Source organism: Somniosus microcephalus, chromosome 5 (assembly GCF_052327205.1).
Source record: "Somniosus microcephalus isolate GS21.2 chromosome 5, FLI_Smic_1.0, whole genome shotgun sequence".
Taxonomy (NCBI): Eukaryota; Metazoa; Chordata; class Chondrichthyes; order Squaliformes; family Somniosidae; genus Somniosus; species Somniosus microcephalus.
The window spans coordinates 319,920,194-319,939,773 of NC_140991.1; the positions used below are offsets into that span (position 1 = coordinate 319,920,194).

Consider the following 19,580-nt stretch of genomic DNA (forward strand, 5'->3'; position numbering starts at 1 on the left):
GTGTGAATGCTGCAGTTCAGATGCAGTTTTATATTTTGAAGTAGTCGTGATCTTTTTGACTCCTTAAATATAGAGGAGTCTGTCAATCGTAGATTACTGAATTGTCGAGAGCAGAAAGGCATTCAACCGTGACGGTGACTTTTTGAAAGAACTGTTTTAAAAAAAAATTTAAAAAAATAACATCTAATGAAATACGTAATTGAATTGGAAGACGAGCTTTTTTTTTGCTGAATCTCAGACCAACTTCAAGGATGTTTCTCAACTAGTTTAGGGAGGCTTGGTTGATCGTTGCAGGTATTTTGTCAGCATGGATGTTGTAGCCGAAGGCGTATTGACGTTCTCTAGTTCATGTGCAGTGTGGTTCCTAATATGTGCATCAGGAGGCTCCTAATATAGACACATTGTGACCTAATTTTACATGATGTTTGGAGACTAACTGCATATAGGTCACTGTAGATGTAGAATTGTCACATCAAAACCTGTTCATCCAAGTGTAGCAGTAGAGCTTTATTCGACACAGACAACTGGTTTTTATTTTGGAAAACATGATGCCCATGCCAGCAAAAGGTCTATTGTAATTGTTTAGAGCAGCAGTCAGTGTTAGGAAATAAGAGGTCCAGATAGTTTATTTTATGTCTTTATATTTTCTATCTACAAATTGGTGCTCCTTTGAGGAGACTGGTAACGATCAGGCTACCTTTACAGTAGACTTTCACAAACAATAACATTTTCAGTCAGTGGTTATTGATGGATTTGTTTTGCCCATATTTTGTTTTACATACACGCGCACTGTAATGCGTGGTTTTCAGGTTTCCCATAATCGAGAAGTCTGAGAGCAACCATCTTTTCTTTTTTCCCTTCCTTCCATGTTGAAATAAGCATCTCTTTGCAATCAAATCCCAGTCAACTATAACATTATTGAAATAAAGTTCCAAATTGGTGTCCTAACTCGCACCAAGTCCCGTTCGCCCATCACCCCTGTGCTCGCTGACCTACATTGGCTCCCGGTTAAGCAGCGCCTCGATTTTTAAAATTCTCATCTTTGTTTTCAAATCCCTCCATGGCCTCGCCCCTCCCTATCTCTGTAATCTCCTCCAGCCCCACAACCCCCCGAGATCTCTGCGCTCCTCTAATTCTGGCCTCTTGAGCATCCCTAATTATAATCGATCCACCATTGGCGGCCGTGCCTTCAGTCGCTTGGGCCCTGAGCTCTGGAATTCCCTCCCTAAACCTCTCCGCCTCTCTACCTCTCTCTCCTCCTTTAAGACGCTCCTTAAAACCTCCCTCTTTGACCAAGCTTGCCGTAACATCTCCTTCTGTGGCTCGTTGTCAGATTTTGTTTGATTTACGCTCCTGTGCAGCGCCTTGGGACGTTTTACTACGTTAAAGGTGCTATATAAATACAAGTTGTTGTTGTTTTTGATTCTATGACAAGTTCCACACGTTTGTGCCCGTGGCTAAATTTGTTAATGTTTTTCTTTTTGCAGTTCTATGTGCTGAAAGAGTGGGCCAGATGACTAAAACGTACAATGATATAGATGCTGTCACACGTCTGCTAGAAGAGGCAAGTGTTTTTTTTTTACTTCTAACCTTGGATCAGTTCCTGCAGTGCCATCTGCTCCAAGGATGTGCAATCATTGATTGACAATTGCACCTCATCAAAAAACAGCGCTGCCAAAAATTTCACAAATCAAAGCCTAGATTTCAATCTCAAAACCTGAATGTTCTCCATGAAAAGAGAAGCAGAAATCCTGAGTTATGTAAAAGAAAGTGTGTGGTAAAGCATGCAATTAGTAATGTCTCGACATCATAGTTGAAACAGGAGACTTGGTATTAATTTCTTGATCGAGTTGAGAGTACTGATTTAATATTTTTTATATATATCTATATATATAAAGCGGCTCTTCTGTCTGTCTGTCCCGATGTCTGTCTGTCTGTCCGTGTTCTATACGTTTGAAAGTTATAGAGCTTACCGACGCGCGCGTCGCCTCAAAAGAAAGCTTGCGATTCCGGACCGGTCATAGGCGTATTTACCTTTCGGCTGGACAAAAATCCCGCCCGCGGTATCCGAAAAACGTTCAGCGTTCCGCTCATTAGCATCTCATTAGCGACTGTGTGACGTCGAGGTCGACCAATCGGACGGCGGGTTCCTGGCGCGTGCCGTCCTACAGTTGAGTGTCGAGTGACTCGACGATTGACCAATCCTACGCTTCGGTGACCTGACCGGTCGACCAATCGGTGCGTGTGTGGGCGGGCCTTATCCTTCTGAACCGAGGTGAGTGGCCGCCATCTTGATTTTTCACGATTTTTTCCCCCACACTTTCTGTGTGTTAGGGAACTAAGGTAAATATTTGAATTATGTGTTAGGGAATTAATTAAAAATTTATTTCAGTTTTATATTGTGTTTAGCAACCCCCCCCCTCCTCCTCACCCTCGCGCAGGGGGGACTCGGTGCTGGTCTCCAGGCCCGCTGCAGGTAGGCCTGAAGCTCCAAAAATTTCTCGCTCTCTCTCTCTCTCTCTTCCTTCCCTCTCTCTCCTTCTCCTCTTCCCTCCCTGTCTCTACTTCCCCCTCTCAGGTTTGACGGTGTTGGGGCCCGAAGTGAGCCGCTCTAACGGCCGCCAGCCCGCGGGGTTTCCCTGCCTACTCCCCGCTCTAGCGGCCGCCAGCCCGCGGGGTTTCCCTGCCTACTCCCCGCGGGCCGCCTCGCGCCGCTGGCACTGACTGCGCCGCCCGCCCGCGAGAGCCCGCTCTGGCTTTTTTTTAAACGGCAACCACGCATGCGCACGGCCCGCCACCCCGTGACGCCAGCACGCATCAGTTTAAAAAAAATGAAGAGGCCGCCAGTTGCGCAGCCGCCTTGACGCTGGCACGCATGCGCACGGCCCCCGTGACGCCAGCACACAGCCTCGGGAGATCGCGGGGGGTGCGAGCCTCGGGAAATCGCGGGGGGTGCGAGCCTCGGGAAATCGCAGGGGAGGGGGAGAGCCTCGGGAAATCGCGGGGGGGGGGTGGAGAGCCTCGGGGAAATCGCGGGGGGTGGGGGGTGGGGGGGAGAGCCTCGGGAAATCGCGGGGGGGGGGGAGAGCCTCGGGAAATCGCGGGGTGGGGAGCCTCGGGAAATCGCGGGGGGTGGGGGGAGAGCCTCAGGAAGTTGCGGGGGGGGGGGGAGACCTTCTCTGTTTCCCCCCCCCCAGTCTCTCTCTGTTTCCCCCCCCCCCCAGTCTCTCTCTGTTTTCCCCCCCCCCAGTCTCTCTCTGTTCCCCCCCCCCAGTCTCTCTCTCTTTCCCCCCCCAGTCTCTGTTTCCCCCCCCCAGTCTCTCTCTGTTTCCCCCCCCCAGTCTCTCTCTGTTTCCCCCCCCCAGTCTCTCTCTGTTTCCCCCCCCCAGTCTCTCTCTGTTTCCCCCCCCCCCCAGTCTCTCTCTGCCGCCCCCCCCACCCCCCCAGTCGCTCTCTCTCTCTCTTCCAACAACAACATGCCCTCGAAAAAGCCTCGGCAACGCCGGGCTCACCCCAGCTAGTATTATATATACTGTAACATGTATTTCTTGGCGTGTTGCTCATGGATCATAAAATTCTGGGGGGGATTGACAGGGTAGATGCTGAGAGGTTGTTTCCCCTGGCTGGAGAGTCTAGAACCAGGGGTCACAGTCTCAGGATAAGGGGTCGGCTATTTAAGACTGAGATGAGGAGGAATTTCTTCACTCAGAGGGTGGTGAATCTTTGGAATTCTCTGCCCCAGAGGGCTGTGGATGCTGAGTCGTTGAGCATATTCAAGGCTGAGATCGATAGATTTTTGGACTCTAGGGGAATCGAGGGATATGGGGATCGGGCGGGAAAGTGGAGTTCAGGTCGAAGATCAGCCATGATCTTATTGAATGACGGAGCAGGCTCGAGGGGCCGAATGGCTGACTCCTGCTCCTAATTCTTATGTTCTTCTGGGTTGTGGAAGAGTAGGTGGACTATGTGTCTTGTAGCACCTGGTGAAAGGTCCTGGTGGAGGTTAGGCTGGGGGAGGGGGAACAACACTGAATGAAGAGATAGCAGAGGCCCATCAGTGGGCCAGGCAGCACAGGGCATAAGCTGGGCAGGATATCCTCGTCTTATTGGCACTCCAACGAGAACGGATGGGGAGTCGGATCTGGTGAGAGTAGCTGAGTGTGAAGTAGCACTTGGGCGGGGAAGTGCGGACATGTTTGTCTGGGGGATTATTGTGGGGGAATGGCTAACTATCCTAATGGTTAAAAATGGTTTGCAAAATGTGGGTCATGTGCGCTAATGTTGGAATTGACTGGTGTGTGGTCAGTGTGGGGCACTACAGTCGCACTGACCTGCAATGCAGACACCAGACTTTTAATATAGATATGTTTGTGTATAAAATATACAGCAAGGCAGCCTGTATGATGTAGGCCAACTAGACGTCGTTATCATGTGATCACTTTCATTGCTGTGATGAAGGAATACTCTGGTGAAGTGGTTGAAGTGACGAGTGCAAAAAGGACTGTCCCCTGGAAGTCAAGCGTATTATCAATTCAGTCAGTGCTCCAGTCAGGAGTTCGGCATTCTGTCCTGTCGTTTGAGCGCTAATGTCTCAAAAGTCATTGTGGGAATTGGCCGCAATTGCCTGGGTATGTGGAGCAACTGATGGGTGAGTTGAAATAATGAACTTGTGTTTTCTTTTTGCTCAGCATCTCGGGTGTGGCCAGCAAACACTGACCGAAGCAGCAGTGTTTGACGATATTCCCAGGGCTCTCCTTGTCACCTGCTGCCTTCTACTTTACCCAGAAAGAAAACTGTTGATTGTCCCATTTATGTTTTCCCTCTCCTCCCATTAACGTGCTCTGTCCGTTGCTTTGTAAATGTATTATACTGTACATAACTTTGCATTTTAATTGTGGAGTTTCAGCGCTGACTGCGGTGTTGGCAAACGGGATTTCTTTCAGTGGATAACATTTTTGATCAAATGGAAATTAATTATCATCAGGGCATTTTGTGTTCGCAAACTCGACCTCACTTCGAATGGAGAAGAGAATGCTTCACAAAAATAAAACACTGCAGATGCTGGAAATCTGAAATAAAAACAGACAATGCTGGAGAAACTCAGCCGGTCAGGCAGCATCTGTGGAGAGAAACAGAGTTAGCATTTCAGGTCGATGACCCTTCGTCAGAACTGGAATAAAGCAGGTGAAGAGGCTGGGAAAGGGAGGAGGGGAGGAAAGAACAAAAGGGAAGGTCGGTGATGGGATAGAAGGCGGGAGAGATTAAGAGACGTTGAGGGACATTGAGAGATATTCAAGGCGAGAGGAGGTGGTAATGGGACAGGTTAAGGAATAAAGGATGGCTCTAAAGGATGGCTCTAGATGAAGTGTAAATTGCGCTGGCAGAATGGAAGACAGCTGCCCTGTGGGAGAGAAGAACAGAACAAGAGTGTGGATAAAAAATATATATATATATGTTATAATCTGAAATTGTTGAACTCTATGTTGAGTCCGGAAGGCTGCAAAGTGCCTAATCGGAAGATGAGGTGCTGTTCCTCGAGCTTACGCTGAGCTTCCGTGGAACAATGCAAGAGGCCGAGGACGGTGAGGTCCGAGTGGGAGTGGAGCGGTGAATTAAAGTGACAGGCCACCGGGAGCTCGGGGTCCCCCTTACGGACTGAACGGAGGTGTATTTTTGTTCTCTCTTCCCCATTTCCCAGCCCCTACACTTGCTTAAAAATCTGTTTCATTTCCTGCTTTTTTCCAGTTCTGATGAAAGGTCATTGACCTGAAACGTTAACTCTGTTTCTCTCTCCACAGATGCTGCCTGACCCGCTGAGTGTTTCCAGCATTTTCTGTTTTTATTTTATATTATATAAGAGAATGCTTTAGTTCTATTTGTAAATTTCAAAAATTAGCGAAGTTGTTCAGAGTAACGCGGCTCTCGAAACATTAACATGTAATGCCAAAAAATTGTTTGAATGATCTATTTCACTAAAATATGCGACATTAATGGGACAATTAATGTCCTGTTTTTTGGGCGAGTGGGTGGTTCTATTTTGGACCTTAACCATGTCCCATGCACAGTTTCATTATTGGACGAGATGTGAGGGGAGCTGAACACTAGCTTGTCAGACAGCAGCACCACTTTTGACATTATGATGAACGTAAGGTCATGGATTTCTTTTTATATTAGTTCCTGGGATGTGGGCGTAGCTGGCAAGGCCGGCGTTTATTGTGCATCCCTAGTCGCCCTCGAGAAGGGTGAAACAGTTGAAGACGCTGCTCCAAGGAACTCCTGCAGTGATGCCCTGGGGCTGTGAATTTAGAAACATAGAAACATAGAAGATAGGGATAGGAGTAGGCCATTCGGCCCCTCGAGCCTGCTCCACCATTCAATGCGATCATGGCTGATCATCCAAATTCAGTACCCGGTCCCTGCTTTCTCCCCATATCCCTTGATCCCTTTAGCCTTAAGAAATATATCTAACTCCTTCTTGAATATATTTAATGAATTGGCCTCCACTGTCTTCTGTGGTAGAGAATCCCACAGGTTCACCACTCTCTGGGTGAAGAAATTCCTCCTCATCTCTGTCACCCCTTATCCTTATACTGTGACCCCTGGTTCTGGACTCCCCGGCCATTGGGAACATCCTTCCTGCATCTAGTCTGTCCAGTCCTGTCAGAATTTTATAAGTTTCAATGAGATCCCCTCTCATCTAAACTCCAGCGAGTATAAGCCCAATCGACCTAATCTCTCCTCATACGTCATTCCTGCTATCCCAGGTATCAGTCTGGTGAATCTTTGCTGCACTCCCTCCATGGCAAGAACATCCTTCCTCAGATAAGGCGACCAAAACTGCACACAATACTCAAGGTGTGGTCTCACCAAGGCCCTGTACAACTGCAGCAAGACATCCTTGTTCTTGCACGCGAACCCTCTCACTACGAAGGCCAACATACCATTTGCCTTCTTAACCGCCTGCTGCACCTGCATGCTTACCTTCAGCGACTGGTGCACAAGGACACCCAGGTCTCGTTGCACTTCCCCTTCTCCCAATCTATTGCCGTTCAGATAACCTGCTTTCCTGTTTTTGCCACCAAAGTGGATAACCTTGCATTTATCCACATTATACTGCATCTGCCATGCTTCTGCCCAATCACCCAACCTGTCCAAATCATACTGGAGTTTATCGGCATCCTCCTCACAGCACACACGCCCACCCAGCTTTGTGTCGTCTGCAAACTTGGAGATATTACATCTAGTTCCCTCGTCTAGATCATTAATATATATTGTGAATAGCTGGGGTCCAAGGACCGATCCCTGCGGTACCCCACTAGTCACTGCCTGCCACTCGGAAAAAGACCCGTTTATTCCAACTGTTTGCTTTCTGTCTGCCAACCAGTTCTTTATCCAAGTCAGTACCTTGCCCCCAATCCCATGTGCCTTAACTTTACACGCTAATCTCTTATGCGGGACCTTATCGAAAGCCTTCTGAATGTCCAAATACACCACATCCACTGGTTCTCCCTTATCTATTCTACCAGTTACATTTGGCCTTCAACAACCCACAACCATCTTCTTTGCGTCAAGTATGACTCCAGCCAATGGTCTCGGGTCTGGATCAAGGCTCGATCAAGGTCTAGAGCCTAGTGATTCTGGCGGATACCGAAATGAACTTCAGTGCGCAGGTTATTGATGAGTAGGTGTCACTTGATGATACTGTTGATGACTCCTGCCACCACTTTGCTGATGATTGAGAGGAGGCTGAAAGGGCGGTAATCAACCAGAAAAATTTGTCCTGCTTTTTACGGATAGGATGTAACTGAGCAATTGCCCACGTTGTTGATAGTTGGCAGTGTCATAGCTCCACTGGAACTGCTTGGTTAGGTGGTGGCTAGTTCTGGTGCACAGGTCTTCAGCTCTACAGGGCTCAGCGCTTTTGTTGTGCCCAGTGCAGTCAGCTGCTTAATGCCACGTGGAGTGAAGTGAACTGGCTTGTTGCTGGCATCTGTGCTGGTGGGGACCTCGGGAAGAAAGCAAATTTGATCATCCACTTGCTACTTCTGGCTGAAGATGCTTGCCTGCAGCACTCACCTGGGTTCTGCCATAATTGAGGATGAGGATGTTCATGGAGCTGCCTCCTTGTTTAGTTAAGCTTGTATTTAAGGGAGTCATACAGTCCAGAAGGTATTGGGGCCTCCTGCCCTGTGTAGAGTTACTCTGCCTAACCATATTATAATTTTCTAAATGCTCTGTTAGCACTTCCTTCATAAGAACATAAGAAATAGGAGCAGGAGTAGGCCAATCGGCCCCTCGAGCCTGCTCCACCATTCAATAAGATCATGGCTGATCTGATCCTAACCGCCAATCTACTATCACAGAACCATCTCCTGAATCTAACAGAATTAGACACACGAAATAGGAGCAGGATCAGGCTACACGGCCCCTGGGCCCGCTCCGCTACCCACAGGGCCATGTCCGATCCGAACCTAGACTCATGTCCAAATTCCTGCCCGCTCCCCGTAACCCTTTATTCCCTTTACTTCTAGGAAACTGTCTATTTCTGTTTTAAATTTATGTAATGATGTAGCTTCTACAGCTTTTTGGGGCAGCATATTCCATGGACCTACCACCCTCTGAGTGAAGTAGTTCCTCCTCAGTTTTGAAAGAGCAGCCCCTTATTCTAAGACTATGTCCCCTAGTTCTAGTTTCACCCATCATCGGGAACATCCTCCCCGCATCCACCCGATCCAACCCCTTCACAATCTTTTATGTTTCAATAAGATGGATTCCAGCATTTACCCGACGACTGATGTCAGGCTAACTGGCCTGTAGTTCCTTGTTTTCTCTCCCCCTCCTTCCTCGGACAGGGAGTGGTAGGTCACCCGGAACGGTAGGTCACCCAGGAACTACAGCCAGCAGAGGGTGACACCTCCAGGAGAGATGGGGAGACAATGAGGGAGAAAAGGGAGCAACACAGAAAATAAAAACAAATTGCTTGGTAAACAGATGGCTGGTTCACGTGTGTTCTGTGAAGCTTTACCTATTTAGAGAGAGTTATAAAGCTATTATACACATTGATGTGATTAATATTGGAGGGTGGATAGCAGAATAGTTTCTGTTTAGTAACTTGATGCCTTGGCTAGCGATGAACAATAGGCACGTTGCCTGAAACAAGGGCAGAGTTCTCTGCCGTGGCGTCCCCACTCCAACGCTGCATTCAGAGATGCTTGCTTTAGGCAATGTGTCTATTGTTCATAGCTAGCCAAGGAGTCAAGTTACTTTGATGATTTGCTCAATTAGTTTGAGACAGAGGAGCACCACTAATCTGTGACTCTTGGGTGTGTTTGTAAATAATACCAGAAAACAATGGGCAGGTGACCAAAGGTTGTCAAAGGACCAAGAGGGGAGATTTGTATGCCGTGTGGCGGATGCGGGCTGGGGGGAGAGGGTAGAGTGGAAAATTGGGGGGCCCTGCGTTGCTCTGGGAGCGGGAGGCTCACACCGATGGAGTGCACGAGCTTCATTTCAAGCTTTGAAAAGTATATTAATGAAGGAGGGGATTCCCTGCCTTCTGTTTTGTGGGGGTTTTCTCCTCCAGCACAATATCAACGTGCGCTTATGTAAATCCGATTCGATTGGATCCTGACTGCAGGTGAAAGGCTCTTAAAGCAAGTGAATGAGTTGCAGCCTTTTTTTCTTTTTAGATTTATTTAACGCTGCCTTTCAGCACATTTCATTTGGAACACTGTTCCGCAAACGGCAATTGATGCTGGATCAATTGTTAATTTTAAATCTGAAATTGATAGATTTTTGTTAACCGATATGGGCCAAAGGCGGGTATATGGAGTTAGGTCACAGATCAGCCATGATCTCATTGAATGGTGGAACAGGCTCGAGGGGCTGAATGGCCTCCTCCTGTTCCTGTGTTCCTATTTTTTTGTTTGTTGGTGAGTTCTTCATTTCACTGTGATTTTCGGTTTATGTTTGTGCAGATGCGCCTTCTGGGAATTTGGCCTCTTACTAGAATGGGTGCCCTCCTCATAGAATGGGCATTGTTTGGTAATTCTTGCCCTCGGGGAGTTGGAGGATGAGAATGAGCAGAGGCAGATATGCCTCCATTGGCGAAGAGCTCAGTCACCATTGCTAACCAAACGGGCACATGTACAAGGCAAACACCGCCGCCACGACGGGGATATGTTCGAGGAGCTCTCATTTTGCCATGTTGACTTCACCAAGGAAACAATCTTAAATTTGTCCAATCTCCTGCGGCCAGACCTCGAAGCCTCCGCCAAGACTGAGGCAGAGACATCGTGCCATACCCCGTTGCAATCATAAAAAGAGCTTGGTGAAGTCCTGATTGTTTCATCAGTCCTGTTCTTGCTGTACAATTGGCCACTGTGGCACCCAAAACAAGAGTGCAAGAAGGTTGCGGTGACAACTGGGTGCTGGTGGAGACTGTGTCCCTGCCCATCATCATTGAAAGGTTTCATCCGAGTGTGAACGATGCGCCAAGCATCAATGTGGGTTGCCCTTTGATAGTGTTATATGGCCCAAGGATGAGCAAGAAGCCCAATGATTATACGGCTGATGGAGGCGTGTCCGTGTCATTGCCGTGCTGTTACCACAAGTGTAACTTCAGCAGAAACTTGCGTTGTTCACCACCTTGTGTATCTGGGCTGATGTCCTCCACGGCAGACTTTGACCCCTCTAGACTTGACTGTTCCAACACACTCCTGGCCGGCCTCCCACATTCCACCTTATGTAAACTTGAGGTCATCCAAAACTCTGCTGCCCGTGTCCTAACTGGCACCAAGTCCCGTTCGTCCATCACCCCTGTGCTCGCTGACCTACATTGGTTCCCGGTTAAGCAACGCCTCAATTTCAAAATTCTCATCCTTGTTTTCAAATCCCTCCATGGCCCTCGCCCCTCCCTATCTCTGTAACCTCCTCCAGCCCCACAACCCTCCGAGATACCTGCGCTCCTCTAATTCTGGCCTCTTGAGCATCCCTGATTTTCATCGCTCCACCATTGGTGGCCGTGCCTTCAGCTACCTGAGCCCTGAGCTCTGAAATTCCCTCCCTAAACCTCTCCGCCTCTCCACCTCTCTCTCCTTAAGACGCTCCTTAAAACCGACCTCTTTGACCAAGCTTTTGGTCGCCTGCCCTGATTTCTCCTTATGTGACTCAGTGTCAAATTTTGATTTATAACGCGCCTGTGAAGCACCTTGGAACGTTTTACTACGTTAAAGGCGCTATATAAAAACAAGTTGTTGTTGCAAACACCTCTTCCTAAGCCCGGATAGTTCCCTTCTGAGGAGGGTGTCCTTCCAACAAAGAAAGGGAACCCTCCTTTGTATCACCTCCCTGAACACAACCTCGAGGCCTCCATCAGAAAAAGGAGAATCCTCGCTCCTCACCAGGGCCTTGCAAACTGCTCAGATGAAGAAGGAGCAACATAGTTTTTTAATATACTCTTAATTATCTGTATTTTTTTTTTTTTAAAAGAGTCAAAACTCTGGCCTAATATGGAGGGAATATTAACAGATCATCGCTGTCAAAACAAAAACCCTCTAAACCAGCTCAAGCTATTGTTTTTATTTTTGGACACTGTCGCGGCCTCATTGATTGCCAATCCCTGGTTGACCTGAGAAGACGGTGATGGGCCTTCTCTTTGCAAGCGAGGGGAGAGGTGCTGCTGAAGTAACCTTGCTGAGTTGCTGCAGTGCATCCCCTAGCTCGAGCACACTGCAGACACGGTGCGTCGGTGGGCCAATGATGATTTCCTTTTTGTTATGCCTTTTTAAAAAAAAAAAGAAAATTATAAGTTCATATGATAAACTTTGGCCTCTTTTCCTTTTAACACTGGTGGTATTTGGATTCGTGGAATGTAATAACCGGGCATTAAACCTATATAAAAAAAACATTAATAGTGTGTAAATAATACCAGTCAGTACAGCCATAGTACAAAATGAACGAGGTTATTTGAAGATTTATGGTGCTATATATAACCAGCTAGTATCCCCGATTTTGGCCATTCAGCCCTAATTTTTGGAATCTGTGGCCTGAATTTTAATATGTTGGTGGGGGGAGGGGGGCTTCGAGGCGTGGGGTGGGGGTGGCGGGGGGTCCGAGGCGATCGGGAAACCCGGGAGAACGGGTGTCCCGCAGGCCCTGTAGAATTTAACCTCTCTTTCCCACCTGCAGCCAGCCAGTTGGAGCGGCTGGCTGGCAGCAGGTGGGAGGCCTGCGGCACTCGGCTGCAGAAGGGCGGAGGGGGGATCGTGTGGTGGTGGAGGGGCGGTGGAGGAGCACGGGGGAGGGGGTGTGATCGGGAAGAGAGCACATTGCAGGGCCAGAGCGGCTGATCAGAGGGCCTGGAGGAGCAGTGGGCGGAGATCTTGTGAGGGGTAATCAAAGCCTGGGGGGTGGGTGGGGTTATCAATGGCCTCGTGGCCGTTGATGTAAAGGCTCTTGTCTCCTGGATCCAGGAGTCGGTGTAAAGGCTCTTACCTCCTGGATCCAGGGGTCGGTGTAAAGGCTCTTACCTCCTGGATCCAGGGGTCGGTGTAAAGGCTCTTACCTCCTGGATCCAGGGGTCGGAGTAAAGGCTCTTACCTCCTGGATCCAGGGGTCGGTGTAAAGGCTCTTACCTCCTGGATCCAGGGGTCGGTGTAAAGCCTCTTACCTCCTGGATCCAGGGGTCGGTGTAAAGGCTCTTACCTCCTGGATCCAGAGGTCGGTGTAAAGCCTCTTACCTCCTGGATCCAGGGGTCGGTGTAAAGGCTCTTACCTCCTGGATCCAGGGGTCGGTGTAAAGGCTCTTACCTCCTGGTTCCAGGGGTCGGTGTAAAGGCTCTTACCTCCTGGATCCAGGGGTCGGTGTAAAGGCTCTTGTCTCCTGGATCCAGGGGTCGGTGTAAAGCCTTTTACCTCCTGGATCCAGGGGTCGGTGTAAAGGCTCTTACCTCCTGGATCCAGGGGTCGGTGTAAAGGCTCTTACCTCCTGGATCCAGGGGTCGGTGTAAAGGCTCTTACCTCCTGGTTCCAGGGGTCGGTGTAAAGGCTCTTACCTCCTGGATCCAGGGGTCGGTGTAAAGGCTCTTGCCTCCTGGATCCAGGGGGTCGGTGTAAAGGCTCTTACCTCCTGGATCCAGGGGGTTGGTGTAAAGACTCTTAATTCCTGGATCCAGGAGTCGGTGTAAAGGCTCTTACCTCCTGGATCCAGGGGTCGGTGTAAAGGCTCTTACCTCCTGGATCCAGGGGTCGGTGTAAAGGCTCTTACCTCCTGGTTCCAGGGGTCGGTGTAAAGCCTCTTACCTCCTGGATCCAGGGGTCGGTGTAAAGGCTCTTACCTCCTGGTTCCAGGGGTCGGTGTAAAGGCTCTTACCTCCTGGTTCCAGGGGTCGGTGTAAAGGCTCTTACCTCCTGGATCCAGGGGTCGGTGTAAAGGCTCTTACCTCCTGGTTCCAGGGGTCGGTGTAAAGGCTCTTGTCTCCTGGATCCAGGGGTCGGTGTAAAGCCTTTTACCTCCTGGATCCAGGGGTCGGTGTAAAGGCTCTTACCTCCTGGATCCAGGGGTCGGTGTAAAGGCTCTTACCTCCTGGATCCAGGGGTCGGTGTAAAGGCTCTTACCTCCTGGATCCAGGGGTCGGTGTAAAGGCTCTTACCTCCTGGATCCAGGAGTCGGTGTAAATGCTCTTACCTCCTGGATCCAGGAGTCGGTGTAAATGCTCTTACCTCCTGGATCCAGGGGTCGGTGTAAAGACTCTTACCTCCTGGATCCAGGGGTCGGTGCAAAGACTCTTACCTCCTGGATCCAGGGGTCGGTGTAAAGACTCTTACCTCCTGGATCCAGGGGTCGGTGTAAAGGCTCTTACCTCCTGGATCCAGGAGTCGGTGTAAATGCTCTTACCTCCTGGATCCAGGGGTCGGTGTAAAGGCTCTTACCTCCTGGATCCAGGGGTCGGTGTAAAGCCTCTTACCTCCTGGATCCAGGAGTCGGTGTAAAGACTCTTACCTCCTGGATCCAGGGGTCGGAGTAAAGGCTCTTACCTCCTGGATCCAGGGGTCGGTGTAAAGCCTCTTACCTCCTGGATCCAGGGGTCGGTGTAAAGGCTCTTACCACCTGGATCCAGCAGTCCTCGCCTTCCATGCGCTGCTGGGTTTCACGAGGCCTGCAAAACCCGGCTGGCCAGAGTTAGATTTGAAATTCAGGTTAAATCTGAGCCTCATTATAATATTTAAATGGGCAGACCGCCCCATCTCGCCTCCGTTAGTGGGTGGGTTGGAGGTGGGTTCTGGTTGCGATTCAGTTTTTAACACTTTAACTTCCCACCTACCCCAACCCACCCGTTTTTGTGTTTAACCCCCCCCCCCCCCCCCACCTCCCGTGTCTTTGATTTTCAAGTTTACAGCTTTGGAGGTTTGTGAAAGGAGTCGTTTTGTTTTCGTGTTGAACAGTTTGCCTTTTCATAGATTTTGATATTCTGTTGTAATCAAGTTAAATCTTTATTTTTTTTTGATGCCTTGCACAGAAAGAGCGAGATCTGGAGTTGGCCGCACGGATTGGTCAGTCTTTACTAAAGAAGAACAAGACACTAACTGAGCGAAACGAACACCTTGAAGAGCAAGTGGAACATGTCCGTGAGGAGGTGAGTGCGTGTGGGGCTTTATGGCCACCTGCCTATATCATGGAATCATAGAATAGTTACAGCACAGAAGGAGGCCATTCGGCCCGTCGAGCCCGTGCCGGCTCTCTGCAAGAGCACTTCAGCTAGTCCCACTCCCCCGCCCTTTCCCCGGCAAATTATTTTCCTTCAGGTATTTATCCAGCTCCCTTTTGAAAGCCACGATTGAATCTGCCTCCACCACCCTCTCAGGCAGTGAATTCCAGATCCTAACCACTCGCTGCCTAAAAAAGTTTTCCCTCATGTCGCCTTTGGATCTTCTGGTGGGATTAGTGTATCTTGGCAGGAACAAAACATTTTCTTTGGAAAGGCCTTCTGAGTTTTCAATTCTCATTATGAGATCGCGAAGGTTCTGAGGCATCTTTGACTTTTGCCCGTACAGCTAAGAAACCAATTGCTCTCTGGGTTGGTTTTGGTGCAGAGAATTTCTCCTCGGCCTCGCCCAGCACTGTTGTATAAAACAGCCCTTAAACGGCACCAAACCTCCCCTTTCATTTTTCCTTCTCCACGTAGGAGATGCTAAATTTCCAGGGATCACATCCCACTATAGTCCTTGTGTGAAGAAACACCCATGGTCTTCGAAAGGAGATATCTTCAGTTCAAGTTTGGCTCTGATGAGCCTGTGGTCCATCCAACATTTGGCTCCCCTCGTGACTCGTGTGATCTCAACGTCTTTGGCATTCCAGTGGCGGGTTAGCATGCAGTCAACCAGCCGCCAATGTTTGGAACAAGCTCGCGTCCATGCAGTCTTGGATTTGCTTGGAAACCTGAAGAGTGTGTTTGTGATATTCTGTACACAACCCTAAGGAGCAGTGTTCCAGTACTGTTGCACTTCCCTATGCTCTGTCGACTAATGACACCCTTCAGCACTGGTGGTTGGGTCTCACATGAGCATTGAAGTCACCCATGATCATGAGCTTTCTTGGAATCTGTGAGACGACATGCTCCAGATTTTCATAGAATTCATTTTTTGTTTCATTGGATGCATGCCATGGCTGGTGCACAGGCACCAATAATGGTGGCATATCTCTCAGGAGACAACTAAAATCTCGCAGTCATTGGGTGGTCACTGACTCCTTTAGGAGGACTTTCAAGCTTAGATATCCTGTTGGATTTCACAGCAAAGCCAACCCTCGCTTGCCTCTCTTCCTCTTTGGTACCTTCTATCCAGAAGGTGTATCCTGCACCAATATCCTTCAACTGACCTGACCGCTGAACTGGTTTCACTGAGAGCAACAAAGTAAATGTTATACTGTTTTAGTTCCTTACCGATCGATGCACTCCTCCCTTCAGATCTACTTGTTGACTCGGTGTCCTGGAGTGGTCTCGCATTCCAAGCTGCAATATTTAAGTGCTTCCTTCTCTTATTGTTTTCGACCACTGATGTGGGATTGCAGTCAGCTGACCAGGAGTTAGCGAGGCAGGCATTGTTTAGGACTTCTATTCTAACCACTTCCTCATACTCAAGTGATGAGCAGTGTGATGCTAACTTAGACTGCCCAGTCACCTGGTGCTGCCGAACCCCACTGTTGCTTTGCTCCAATGGGAGTGACTCGATACTCTGAGCTGCCTGTGTGCAGGTCCATAACTCCAGCTTCCAGTGAGACCATACCTGCTGCTTTTCCCCAAGCCCATGTCACCGGACTCTGGGAACTGGTGTGGACAAAGCAGCCCGCTTGATTGGCACCCCATCCACCACCTTCAACATTCACTCCCTCCACCACCGGCGTACCGTGGCTGCAGTGTGTACCATCTACAAGATGCGCTGCAGCAACTCGCCAAGGCTTCTTCGACAAAACCTCCCAAACCTGCGACCTCTTCCACCTGGAAGGACAAGGGCAGCAGGTGCATGGGAACACCACCACCTCCAAGTTCCCCTCCAAGTCACACACCATCCTGACTTGGAAGTATATCGCTGATCCTTCATCGTCGCTGGGTCAAAATCTTGGAACCCCCTCCCTAACAGCACTGTAATGATATGCAGTAACATGTCATTCTAGAATGGTACACTAGGTGTAGCTGTATGTTTTAGTAGTGGGCTACATCCATATGGGTGGTCTTGTTTAACACGAGGCACTGGTCGAGAGAGTCAACATGGCTGAATAAATGACTAGCACAAGCTAGCTGTTCATAATAAAAACGTCTATTTATTTATGAACATAACAGGAGCAGCTTCACCACACGGACTGCAGCGGTTCAAGAAGGTGGCTCACCACCACCTTCTCAAGGGCAACTAGGGATGGGTAATAAATGCTGGCCTTGCCAGTGACACCCACATCCCATGAACGAATAAAACAAAAGGTGTGGTGTTGTGCATTGCAGTTATAAATACACCCGTAGTAAAATAAAACCCCCAAAAATGCTGGAAATGCAGAGCAGACCAGGCAGCCCCTGTGAAGAGAATCGACGGGTTCTGGCGTTTTCTGGGCTTGCGGTGACGGCCGTGCTATCATTTTTGCTCGATGTGTTCTTTCTGTTCTCAACAGTTCATGTTTTTTCTTCCTCCTTTCCCCTCCCCCCCCCCCCCCCCCCCCCACCCCCCACCACACCATCACCCACCCAGGTTTCCCAGCTCCGTCACGAGCTGTCTATGAAAGATGAGTTACTACAATTCTACACCAGTGCAGCTGACGAAAGTGACGGCGGCTCAACGTCCTCCACACCGTAAGTATTCGACTCGGTCCAGTCGAATAATACAGATCTGAAGCATCTGCGCAGCAGCGTAGAAAGAGTAAAAGTGGAGGAAGCCCCTCCGTGAAACCTGCCGATCAATCAGTTGGGTGTGGGGCTGTTGACGGGTGTGTTTAAAATACCGTGGATACCTGTGTGTCTGAAATTAGAAACAATAATATAAATTCTTAAAATTAGATACTCCTCATTGGACAAAGAACAGTGTAAAAACATTTATGTAATAGCTAGATGTCAGTGAGAATCATTAATTTTTTTTTACATAGGATTACATCGGATATACGGCACAGAAACAGGCCATTCGGCCCAACCAGTCCATGCCGGTGTTTATGCTCCACTCGAGCCTCCTCCCGTCTTTCCTCATCTAACTCTATCAGCGTAACCCTCTATTCCCTTCTCCCTCGTGTGCTTGTCCAGCCTCCCCTTAAATCCATCTATACTATTCGCTTCAACCACTTCCTGTGGTAGTGAGTTCCACATTCTCACCACTCTCTGGGTAAAGAAGTTTCTCCTGAATTCCCGATTGGATTTCTCGGTGACTATCTTATATTGATGGCCTCTAGTTATGCTCTTCCCCACAAGTGGAAACATTCTCTCTGTATCCACTCTATCAAAACCTTTCATAATTTTACATTTTTAAAAAAATTATTAGGTCACTCCATGGCTTTTATTTCATGGCAAATTAAAAATGTTTAATTAAAAATTTCAGTTTGTCACAGGCTGTTCTTTTTTATAAATTTATACTGAAACAGAATGAGTAAAATCTCAGTAGTTGTACTCATTTGTTTATAACCATCAGTTATCTCGGTTTATGAATTGCTGTTCCCTCAGGTTGAGACGGAATGATTCTACCTCATCGGTCCAGAATTATTTTCATTTGGATTCTCTTCAAAGGAAGTTGAAGGATCTGGAAGAGGAAAATGTTGTTTTAAGAACAGAGGTGAAAAAATCATGTTTCGGTTACTCTTAAGAGTGAAAGCCAGCCCATTGATGAAAATGTCATTGGCATTGTGAGGTTTTCACTCGTACATTTCTTTTCTATTAAACTCTCATCCTGCTGAGATTAGTGGTCGACAGTCAGAGTTGCACTAGCTGTGCTGGCCAGATGCTTGATCAATCTGTGTACACCAGTGCATGTTTGGCATCATCACAAACTCAAATAACCTTTTTTCAGACACTAGACACATGTAAGGTTTCTTTGGTTCAATGTAAACCCTTGCAAGGTATCGGCCGTGGCTCAGTGGGCAGCACCCTCGCCTCCGAGTCAGAAGGTTGTGGGTTCAAGTCTCACTCCAGAGACTTGAGCACAAAAATCCAGGCTGACACTCCCAGTGCAGTACTGAGGGAGCGCCGCACTGTCGGAGGGGCAGTACTGAGGGAGCGCCGCACTGTCGGAGGGGCAGTACTGAGGGAGCGCCGCACAGTCAGAGGGGCAGTACTGAGGGAGCGCCGCACTGTCGGAGGGGCAGTACTGAGGGAGCGCCGCACTGTCGGAGGGGCAGTACTGAGGGAGTGCTGCACTGTCGGAGGGGCAGGACTGAGGGAGTGCTGCACTTTTGGAGGGGCAGTACTGAGGGAGCGCCGCACTGTTCGAGGAGCAGTAATGAGGGAGCGCTGCACTGTCAGAGGGGCAGTACTGAGGGAGTGCTGCATTGTCTGTGGTGCCGTCTTTCGGATGAGACGTTAAACTCGAGGCCCCGTCTGCTCTCTCAGGTGGACGTGAAAGATCCCATGGCACTATTTCGAAGAAGAGCAGGGGAGTTATCACCAGTGTCCTGGCCAATATTTATCCCTCAACTAACATCACTAAGAGAGATTACCTGGTCTTTATCACAAGTTGACGGAGTACAGCCAGACTGCATACACCGACTCGACCAAGTCAAGACAAGATTCTCCTTGCTTGTGGGGAAATTGTCAGCCTCCACTCTACATTGTTCTTTCTGGGTAGTCAGTCAGAATTGGGCACTTTCTGTAAGAGGCTTGTGACCCATTGCTCCCTCGAAGCAACAATGGCTTGGTCCATCAAGCCTTCATGTGATGATACCTGGAGCCTGATACTCCTTTTAATGACTGAAACACGTCAAAGTGGAACAACACGAAGAAGTACTAATGCCAGAAAACCTGAACTGATAACTGGACGTTCACAGCAGGCCTATCCGCATCAGCAAAGACAAGTAGAAGCCGTTCTGTAATATACCAGAGGTCTCACTCTTGTGGAAT

General features: G+C 48.8%; 1 protein-coding gene across 1 annotated transcript in view; it reads left to right on the forward strand.

Moving 5' to 3' along the window:
• The window catches only part of trak1a (trafficking protein, kinesin binding 1a), a 236,496-nt gene that overhangs the window by 175,777 nt on the left and 41,139 nt on the right, over nucleotides 1–19,580 (forward strand). The window contains exons 4-7 of the mRNA XM_085989320.1: nucleotides 1,488–1,564; nucleotides 14,520–14,636; nucleotides 17,236–17,336; nucleotides 18,192–18,300. Of these exons, the coding sequence (XP_085845446.1) occupies nucleotides 1,488–1,564; nucleotides 14,520–14,636; nucleotides 17,236–17,336; nucleotides 18,192–18,300 (404 nt within the window). The remainder of the gene's footprint in view (nucleotides 1–1,487; nucleotides 1,565–14,519; nucleotides 14,637–17,235; nucleotides 17,337–18,191; nucleotides 18,301–19,580) is intronic.